The sequence below is a fragment of the Galeopterus variegatus genome, unplaced genomic scaffold (assembly GCF_000696425.1).
Source record: "Galeopterus variegatus unplaced genomic scaffold, G_variegatus-3.0.2 Scaffold106, whole genome shotgun sequence".
Lineage (NCBI taxonomy): Eukaryota > Metazoa > Chordata > Mammalia > Dermoptera > Cynocephalidae > Galeopterus > Galeopterus variegatus.
The window spans coordinates 991,623-1,002,682 of NW_007726217.1; the positions used below are offsets into that span (position 1 = coordinate 991,623).

The 11,060-nt window shown below is 41.1% G+C and overlaps 1 protein-coding gene across 3 annotated transcripts in view; it reads left to right on the forward strand.

Annotated features, from left to right (window-relative positions):
* Nucleotides 1-5,393: 5,393 nt before the first annotated feature.
* The window catches only part of AGO3 (argonaute RISC catalytic component 3), a 115,576-nt gene continuing 109,909 nt past the window's right edge, over nt 5,394-11,060 (forward strand). For 2 of the 3 annotated variants that reach the window (XM_008585475.1, XM_008585491.1), the window contains exon 1: nt 5,394-5,743. In XM_008585475.1, coding sequence (XP_008583697.1) covers nt 5,725-5,743 — 19 coding nt within the window. In that variant the 5' untranslated portion in view covers nt 5,394-5,724. The remainder of the gene's footprint in view (nt 5,744-11,060) is intronic. The other variant, XM_008585484.1, reaches the window with a different exon arrangement.

Genomic DNA, 11,060 nt, shown 5'->3' on the forward strand with positions numbered 1-11,060 from the left:
GGGGGGGGGGGGGGAATCAAGACGTGATATTGAGTGCACAGGATGGACTCAGCATTCTTGAATCTTCAGGTAAGCAGAAACTTAACCAGATTATCATCATCTACTCTTACCCTAACTTGGAGGTTTTGTTCCTTAAGTTGGTACAATTGTCAAGCATGTAAGTTCTGGCATTCCTACCTGGTACTGCTACAGCATTGTTATTTCTGTGCACTAGGGGAACATGGCTCAGAAAATGATTCTGGCAGAGGGCCCAGTGAGAAACTGTGGCAGCTGGTGTGTACACAAGTGGCCCTGGCATTCCTCTGGAGGCCAAGTGTTGTGACTTTGCAAATTGTAAAGCTAACCTGTGGCTACCACCTGCCTGATTCCCTTGGGAAAGACCCAGCCAGACCCATACTCCTTTTCAGCAGCAAGGGTTAGGGAGATTGGTTGAACTTGAAGAGCAAATTGGAACGTGAAGCAGATTTTCCCCAGTTGATATAAGACATAAATTTATGACCCTAAGTAAAGCAGAAATAAAGTATTCAGCAGAGGGAGTAGGAGATGACCATTAATGGAAAATTTTTGCTTATAAACTTCAGTTTTAGAAGTTATTGATTTTGAAAGGGCTTCAGAGTTTGGCTATTGGTTGCTGCTGAAGAGAAAAGGACTGGGAGCCCAGGGTGTGCATTGTCTGGTCCTGGAGCCCATGATTTTTGAATAAGGGCTTATCCTAGCCCTTTTCAGCACTGATTGAGCAGCCTTCCCTCTGCCCTATCACTTGGCAAAATATGCTGTAGCACATTCTTTTCTAGCAGGTGCCTTGGGGTAGAGTGAGGCTGAGTATTTGTCGGGTATCTTGGCTTAGCAGACCCCAGAATCTCATGGCAAGTAGGGTTTGGTGGCTAAAGGAAAATATGGTGCTAGGAGAACACTAGTTTGAAGTTCTGAGCCTGGGTCATCCCAAGGCTTCTTTCTATACCACTTGGATGGAAAGTAACAGTTGAGTTGGGAAATTCTCTCTGCCTTTTTGTTTCTAGCTTTCCAGACATTTATTTCTCTGGGCTATAGGCTGAGGAAAGCTGGCAGGTTTATTTATTTATTTTATTTTAATTTTTTTTAATGATGACCGGTAAGGGGATCTTAACCCTTGACTTGGTGTTGTCAGCACCACGCTCACCCAGTGAGCTAACCAGCCATCCCTATATGGGATCCGAACCCGGGGCCTTGGTGTTATCAGCACCGCATTCTCCCGAGTGAGCCACGGGCCGGCCCGGCGGGTTTAGAAGATACACAAAGCATGACAGAAGTAGTACTTCAAAGGAGCTGGAAAAGTGGACTTTAACTGGGGAATGAGGTGTATGTAGAAGTTCTCCACTTATGCACCACAACTACCTTCCCCAGGACATCTTATCAAGGGTTTTTTGTTTTTGTTTTTGTTTATTTTTAGCTCTTTGTTTATCCTACAGGAACATATTGTCTTGTTCTAGACTGCAGCAGCTTCACCACCATTCTCTTGGCAATGTTTTTTTAGGTCAAAGTAATATTGAGGGACTTTTCTAGGGAGCCTGTGTTCCCTCTTCCCCATCATCCAAAGGCAAGGAACTTTCCTCTTAAAAGAGAGTGGGAGCTACCAGCCAGGTTTTTGGAAAAGGTCTATGGACTGTAAATGGAGGTGAGCTGCAAAAGGAGAAAGGGCTTGGGTACTGTAAAGTACTTTGCTAGGTGTTTTCTACAGTATCTGTTATAAATTGCATCTTCACAGGAGTCATATGAAGTAGTTTGTCAATTACCTTCAATTGCAAAAAATCTTAAGTTGGCTTAAATAAGGAAACTATCATTTCACATGACAAGAAGTCTTGATTTAGTATGTCTCTGAGGTTGATTAATTGATTCAGTGGCTCAGTGATAACACCAAAAAATCAGGTTCTTGTAGTCTTTTTGCTCTGCCATTCTTTGTTTGGTTTATCCTTAGGCTAGTTCACCTCATGGTCCCACTATTGCTACTGTGATTCCGGGAAGGAAATGCTGACAAAACAATGTCTAGCAGAAGAGGGTCTAATGTCTCCCAGTGTTATTTTCTAAAATAATGAAATCTTTCCCTGGAAGCCCCATCAGATCTGGCCTCATGTCTTATTTGCTAGAAATGGGTCATTTTTTCACTCCTATTCTGTCACTGGCAAAGCAAATAAGCTCATCCATCATTGAGTGGCTTAGATTAATCAGCAGTTACCTCTGAGTCATGTAGACTTGGAAGAAAGATTAGTCATGTCTATCAGCCAAAAAGGAGATAAGGACTATTAGGTAGATATCCAGCAGTGTCTGCTTCACATGGGCACTCTGACTTTCACAGGTAAGGAACATGAATCTCAGAGCGACTTTCCCAAGATCACAGTGAGTAGCAGAGGCCCTTCAGTCTTAGTTCTGCCAACCCCTAAAGCCCGTGTCTTTTATATTGTGTACAAAGTAGCTTGCTTTCTGCCTTATAGAAACTGCTCATCTAGGAGAAAGATTTGAACTCAGGTGCCAAATTGATTCTAATCTTGGCCCATGTGAGAGGATTCTATCCAGTTCTCCTCATCCACTGATGTTTCTTATCTAACACAGGAAGCCTTGGAGTATATAAAAATCTTACAGTGGCAGCAAAGAAGGAGACACTGAGTCCCTGAGTGTGATTTGCTGGGCTTGGAGACTTACCAACAGTTGGCCATCCTGTCTTTCCTGAGTGTACTTGGTATTTGGTAGCTTACTGTGCCTTTCCCTAGTGACCAATGATATTGATCATCTTTTCATGTGCTTATTTGCTGTCCCTGTATCTTTGTCAAATTCTCTGTCCACATCTTTCATTCATTTTAAATTGGGTTGTTTGTCTTATTCAGTTGCAAGAGTTCTTTATAAATTCTGGACTCAAGTTTTATTGGATATGTGAGGATACATCAAAAAGTTCATGGAAAAATGGAATTGAAAGATAATACGAATCTTTCCATGAGCTTTTTGAAGTATCCACATATGTTTGCATATACTCCCAGTCTGTGGCTTGCCTTTTCAATTTGAAGAGCAAAGTTTTAAATTTTGTCCAGTTTATTAATTTAAAGTTCAATTTATTGCCTTCGTTTCTAGTTCTTTTTGTATCATATTTTAAGAAATTTTGCATTGGGTGTTTGGTGGCTGCTGAAGTGGCTCAACTTTCAGAGGGCACTGACTTCTCTGCACCTGAGATTTTATACTATTTCTATAATTCTTCCTTTTGAGAACAACCAGTGACAACAGGGATGAGGACAGAATTTTAGCCTACTTCCTGAGCTGCATTCTTGAAGCCCATTTACTTATTCATCCATCCTTTTATCAGTCCAACAAATATTTACTGAATGCTGCAGTGTGTCAGGCTCTGGCACTGTTCTAGGCACTGGGGCTATGGCAGTTAACAAGATACACAAAGATCCTGCACTATGTCCTTAAGAGCAGACTCAGTTGGGAATGAGTTATCCAAAATAGGGTGTCCCCGTGGTCAGGGGAAAGGCTTATATGGCTTTGCCTTTGGCAGAATTAATTAAATCTTTTTTGTCTTCCCACTTCCTGTTATTACAATTCATGAGCTTTTTACATGGGCTCCCTGTCAAAGAGGTGGGGTCCTGGATAGCAGAGGTAGACAGGAAGACATCATTGACATTAAAGTGGATTGAAGGCCAGAGTCCAAATCCTTCCATCCATGTCAAAAAAGAGTAGCTCACCTCAAAGGTTCATCACCAAACCATGTCTATTGTCGGGGAAGCTGAAGAAGCTTGCGTTCATTCAGGGAACCAGCTCCAGAATCAAGGGGTTTCAGGTGTGATAGACCCTTGCACAAGAGGGTCAGATGCTGCTACCAAGATTTGGATTGTGTACAGTCAAGGATTGAAAATGACTTTTAAGATGCAAGTTTCATCTGGTGACAAATTTGATATTTTAAAATTGGGGAGGGTATTTACAGTTACAGGGGTGGGGATATGAAGGAAGAAGAAAGTTAGGCAGAATTGGAGTCAGATGTGGTTTTGATTCCCATCCATTTATTGTTATGGCACGTGAATCTAATAAGTGCTTTAAAATGGTTAAATATAGTAAATACTTTAGTTTTTCACAAACATTTAGGGAGGGTTTTCACTGTGCTTTATGTACATTGCCTAATCTCACAACTGTAAGTAAGGTACATCCTATTCTCCATTCTTCAGATGAGGAAACTGAAGCCCAAAGAAGTCAGGTGACTGATCCAAAGTCCCACAGTGAGTGGAGAAAAATGAAGATAGGATAGTTTTTCTCCTTTTCCTTTTTAAACAAGAATGTATTTTGATTTTTAAAAGTCTAAACAGCATTACTGATGCTTAAGGACATAGGGAAAAATCATGAATCATTACTCAGCCTGAATAAAATAGGTACCATGTTTCATTAAGGCAAATTTATTAAGGACCTACAATTTGCCTGACAATGAGCTGGACCTGCTTTCCTTATAAAGCTTACAGTCTAGCGGGGACGGGGGCACACAAAGTAGTAAACTGAAATTACAGACGGGGCGAAGGGTTACCATGCAAATATTGTAACAGAATAACAGAGGTGCTCCACCATGGGCATAAAAAGAGCAGATGACTGGTGGGTTGTAAGGGGAGGATGGAGAGAGGAGAAAGTTCCTGGCCAAGGGAACCGAAAGCAGAGAGGCTCCAAGTCAGAGAAGCACTTGGCCAGCGAGGGAATTGGGTGCCGACCAGAATAGCTGTGTCACGCATGACGAGTCGCACTGGGGGAGAAAGGCAGGGCCAGTTAACGCCCTGCGTTTTGACCCTGGAAAGAAGTTTGGGTTTTCAGTGTGACTAGGCGCTATTAAAGAGCTTTAAACGTGAAAGTTATTTAATCCGATGTCTGTGTAATGTCCTGTTTCTTAGTCATCTTTTCCCAAACTGTACTGTACATCCCCCCCCCCAATGGTCGTTAAAGCAAGCCCTACGGACTTGGAGAGATCAGTTGCGATGATCACTTGACCGCCCGTGAGGAGGCAGCGCGCGGAGCGGCCTAAACTGGGCGTGGCGGGAGGGTCCCGGGACGGAGGGTGACCTGGCCTCAGTGGGCCGGGCTCAGGGTCTCAGCCAGCTCCAGGTAGGCTGCTCCTCAGGTAAGCTCCGCCGCCGGCCGCGACGTCGCCTCAGGCAGGCACCGCCCCCGCCGGGGGGTGGGGCGAGGAGTCCGGCCTCTCGGGGTTGTCTCCAGTCGGCACGGCCCCGCCGCGTGTGCTGCAGCTCCGCCCCGGCTCCGCGCCCGCTCGCAGGCGCCTCCCCATTGTCCTCTGCGTCGGCCGTGCCCGCACGGACATCGCTCCCGCACGGCTCGGGGCCGCGAGGCGAAGCGTGGACGCCTGGCGAGCTGGGCAGCGGAACTGACGCTGGCGGGCTTCCGGGGGCGGCCCCGGGGAGGTCGGCGGCGGCGGCCCGCAGTCGTGGAGGAGGGGTGGGAGTGTCGCGGCCCGGGCGACGCAAGTTCCGGACGGGGTCCACTCTCCTCGCCTCACGTCTCTCCTTCCTCTTGGTTCCCGTGAAGTCTCCCGACGGCGGCTCTTCCGACCGAGAGCTTTCAGAGAGGGGTGGCTCAGGGGAAGCCGTCGCCGCCTCCGCCTCGGGGCCGAGAGAGGGAGCCAGGCGCGTCGTGTTGCCCCCTGCGTCGCCTCCTCGCCCCCAGTGGCGGGCGCCGTTCTCGCTCGAAGCACTCCCCACAGCTCCATGAATGGAAATCGGCTCCGCAGGTGAGTCAGCTGCTGGGCCGGGTAGGTGGGGGCGTCACCCAGCTGTTGTCCCCTGAGCATCGTCGCTTCCTCTGCCCTGGCCAAGGTGCGCGAGGTGAGCGTCGTAAAGGCGTCCCCCGTTTCCCGCCCCCCGCCTCCTTACAGCCCCGCCGCAGGTCCCCGAGGGCCACTGAGTTGGCGAAACTGCGGGGAGGGGAAACTGCTTGGAGGGTTTAAGTTTGGGGTTATCTAGGCGATGTTACTCTTATTTCTAGATACTCATTTTCTGGACTCCAGAAAGGTTTGCCATCGCTTTTGTTATTCCAGTTGAAGATGTAACGGTGTCCTTTAACCGGCTGTGTGCCCCGTAGAGTCTGGGCGGCCAGCCATCTCCTATTACCTACTAAGGTAGTTGTGAAGATGCATTGAGATAAGAGATGAGAGTTAAGTTTGATATAGGTGTTAGTGCATCGTGAAATACAAGGTGGTATTGCTTCCATCCCCGAGTTCTCTTCTGTTTGCGGCAGTATGGTGTATGTAATTTCTGAGGACCTCGGAAAGGTCGTATCAGCCTGGATCACTGAAGAGGTAGATCTTAAAATTGCTGACAGTATTTTTTTTTTTTTTTTCCCATTGTCTATCCCCTAGAGAAGCCATTGTTGTATTCCTGGGAATTGGAATTTAGGAAAATTGCTTTATCACCTGGGGGAAAAACGGTAGTCTTGAGGATAAATTGCAACATGAACAGTATTTGTCCTTAAAAAACAAACAAACAAACAAACAAAAAACTCCACTCTTTATGTTCTTGGGGGACATAAAGTAAATATTACATAACAGTTTGCTTACCAAATGAACATGCTTGGTATGTTAAATTTTAAAGTATATTCCATCCAGACGATCACAAATTTAGAAATTAATTTTTAGAATATTTGGGAAGGATGTCTTGTTACAAAATCCTGATTTCACAAGTCTTTTCGCCAGTTTGAGAAGTACTTGAATATGATCTAAGAAAAACCTATATACAAGAAACCAATGACATAAAAATAAAGAACTTTGTAGAATAGATTAAGGAGTATAATTGTCAAGTGGATGCAAAAAAAAAAAAAAGCCTCGCAAATTGTGGAAATGGGTTGGGAGGGGAATTTATTACAAGTTTTGTCTCATGGAATTTTCGCTAATCAGTTTCTGCCATTTCTCTTTTTGGTGCTCCATTTTCTTGACTTCTCCATATCTTCTTAAATACAGACAGTTTCTCTAGATTGTGAAGAGTTTGATACACTGTTTCTTATTGATTTGCATGTTTCTGAAACTGAGTCCTGCTCTTGTTTTTTAATTTTCTACTATATTATTTGCTCTTACTGTACAGGAAATGTGATGATGTGGGGCTGTAGATGATTTTTACATAACTGTTTTGGTGTAAGCCTGGAAAACAAAACATGAAAGTTAAACACTGTATTAATCATCCAAATACTTATCAAGATATTTTTTAAAAATTTTTTAAGTTTTTTTTTCTTTTTCTCTTTTGGGTTTTTCATATGAAATTATGCTCAAATATGTGAGCAGCATCTTAGAAAATACTTGTAATATCAAACCACCTAGTTAACTGGTACAACTAGCCCAGTATGGTTCAGAAAATAAGTTTTACCTCTTTTGGGGGGGGGGGTGCCCATTGCTGAAATACATACCCATTTAGCCGTCTTCAGGTCTGGGGAAGTATAGTAGATTTCTCAATCCTATGCTTGGCCATCTTGAAACATGAAGTTTATTTTTCAGTGCAGTTTCTAGGTGACTGACTATAGTCTAATAATGAGGGTAAACTATAATTTGGCTTAAGATTGTCATGAGAAACAAAATTTCATTCTTCCAGAGACTTTATATAATCGTTATGCTGAATGTGAAGTTGAAAGCATAGTTGGGGAAAATGTGCAACTAAATTGTTTTAATTTTAAAAGATTTTTTTGCATAGGCATTATTTTCTGGAACAACTAAGATTTAAATCCAGAATTTGATAGATATATATCTTGGATTAAAAGCTTTTATAGATGTAAATATTCTCGTCTGTCAGGTAAGTATTGAATCTTGGCTCTCAAATTCTGTTTTAAGTTTTTCTTTTGTGTGGAGATTCTCAGGAATCATTTTATGATAGCGTGTTTTAAAATCTAGTTGTTATGTAGACACATAGAAAACTGTTAAATTTATTTACATTAAAGGACTTCAAATACAAACCCCATACAATTGGTTTTGGCGAATCATTCCTTAGTAAAAGTTAAAATTTGTCTGTTCTCTTTCACATGGAATATTTTAAAGGATTTTTAAGCGTGTTCTATACAATCTACTGATTTAGTACCATCTGAACTTTGATTTAACCAAAAAAGCTGGCGTGATTAGTTTTTAAATAATAATAATCAGTAGTTTAGCATCTGTGCCCGTGACTCCTCAGCTAAGAGAGTTTCTGATGAAACCCTATTTTTTATGGCCTAATTACAACTGAACTAAAAGTATAGGTTATATTTTAGTTCCAAATAATGTGGAAATAAGGACAGCAGAAATGTTCCATGAGATAACTGCTTCTGAGAACCATACTATTCTAGTGAGTGTCTTTAGGTAAAGTCAGATTACTATTTAGGATGAAAGGAATTACACTTACTTAATAATGGAGGGAAAACATTTACCTTAAAATAATGACATGCAGATTGACATGTTTGGTGGTAGTTTTATACAGTATTGCAGAAGTGAATAAGCTTGTTTCTTTCTTAGTTATACTTTTAAATTCATGTCTAAATATAGTTGTTTTAGAGCTCTGCATTTCTTTAATAATAAAAGTCAAGAAAAGTCATTTGGGAACCAGTTCCAAAGGAACAAAAGTTAGATATGGGAGACTAGGACTAAATCAGGATTGGGATTTAAATGAAGTGAATAATAGCTGTGGACTCAAAACGCTAAAATATGTAATGCCATCAGGCTGTCAGTTTAGTATTTAAGATAAACAATCTTCTTTAATCACTTTGGGAAATGTTTTTATTGTTATTTTTTTTATGTCGAAGGAAAAACATGTTAATTTGCTGCTCTGTCTGGTGGGCCTGAATTTACTAAGTGGTAAAGGTTTTTCTATTGGGTTTTCATTTAAATTTTAGCTTGTGCTGCTCTGGAGTGACCACTGTAACTTTTTTGTTGTTAGTATTTGCTGCTCGTGACTGGCAGCGGTACTTATTTTAAAATTTGATTTATGTTTTAGTGTTTAATTTCTCTGTTTATCAGTGATGAGTCGCCCTAAGAGAAAACTGAAAAATAAACAACTTTTTTTCTTGTAAACAAAGACTAAAAAGTAAAGGAAAAAAAGAACATATATGTAACCTTCAAATGTAATTCGATTAACATGATGAAGACATTAAAAAAATTATCCATGATTCCATCACCCTGATATAACCACTTTACATTTTTAAACCAAGTTCCAAGCTAATAAATCTATTAATTTTAAAAATTAAGGAATTAGGACCGGCCCAGTGGCGCACTCGGTAGAGTGCGGCGGCACTCCCGCCGAGGGTTCGGATCCCATATAGAGACCGGTCTGCTCACTGGTTGAGCATGGTGCGGGCGCTACACTGAGGGTTGTGATCCCGTTGCCGGTCGCGGTAGGGGCGTGACACCGAGGGTTGCGATCCCATTACCGGTCACGAAAAAAGAGAAAAAGGAAAAAAAAAAATTAAGGAATTAAGTTATTTAGGAAAGCAGAATGAATGAAAAGATGTCTAGATGTTACTTCTTTTTGTTCTTTTGGAGAATTTTATGTGATGAGTTGGTAATTTAGAATGAATTTATATTAGTTTATATTTTCCAGTGAGAGCATTGCGTTTGCTTGGTTCTGTAAGCCTGGCTTGATAGTATGCGAAAGAGGTCTGGGGCCCTGTAAAGGGGACATTTCCTGGAAGAATTCTCTGTTTTATATGGAAAAACCCTAGCTCAGAGTAGAGTTCTTTGAACCCGTGGCCTTGGTGTTACCAGCACCACACTCTCCCAAGTGAGCCTTGGGCCGGCCCCTATTTTTCCTTTTTTTAAAGTACCCTCATATATTTGTTTTAGCAAAACAAAAATATAATTTTTTCTGATTATAAAATAACAAATGTTGGGCCGGCCCGGTGGCACACTGCTACAGTGCGCCGCTTGGGAAGCGCGGCGGCGCTCCCGCCGAGGGTTCGGATCCCATATACAGACTGGCTGCTCACTGGCTGAGCGAGGTGTGGGAGCAACACCGTGGGTTGCGGTTCCGTTGCCGGTCCTGGTCCGGTACGGGCGCTACACTGAGGGTTGCGATCCGTTGCCGGTCACAAAAAAAGACAAAAAGGAAAAAAAAAATAACAAATGTTTATTATTTTAAAAAGCAATTAATACAAGAAAGTCTAAAATAGAAAGTGAAAATAATAAGATCCTATCCTCTGGATAAAACCATTGTTAATTTTTTCTTGTATATCTTCCCAGACTTACATCCATGTGTTTATATATCCATCCTATTAATTGTTTCTAACCTGCTTTTTCTACTCAGTAATGTTATCATATACCTTTCTCCCATGTCATTATATCTATATAACAATGTAATAATTTTTACAGAGTGCATAGCATTTAATTTTATCTATATATTATTTAATCATTCTCACTGGCGGTGGTTTAGATTTTTCCAGTTTTTTGTTATTATGAATAAAACTTTGGTAAGTATCTTAGTATGTATGTCTTTGTATACTAGTCTAGTAATTGCTTTTGGATGAGCTCCTAGAAGCAGAATTGTTGGAACAAGTATTCTATGAATATTAAAGCAGAAGTTCCCAGTGAAAATCCATAATTTGGTAATAGGCTATATAGTATTTGCTGTAGTTGATTTTGATTTATGCACTGTTTATTTTTCACCATTCACATTTGTTGCAGGCTGTAATTTAGCTTTGGACTTACAACTAGTACATATTAGATTGTTAGATCAGTTAACAACATAGACTCACGTATGCTTCGAAAATGCATGGTTTTATGTTTGAAGTTTAGTTTTGTTAGTTGATATTAGCCAGTACTTAAAAGTTAGAGGTAGAGAGAAATTCCAGATAGTGCTTTGTTTTTCTGTGTAATTACATTTTCAACTTTAGTGGGAATTTTCTGAGGGTACTTCAAAAAGTTTGTAGAAAAATTGAATTAAAAAATAACACAAAACCTTCCATAAACTTTTGAAGACCCCTCATATGTATTTGTTAAATAACTAAAATATGTATCATTGGAAGTATAATTTGATGCATTGACAGAATTGTTTCCTCTACTAATTTATATTAAAATATCTTTTTTTTTTTTTTTTTTTTTTTTT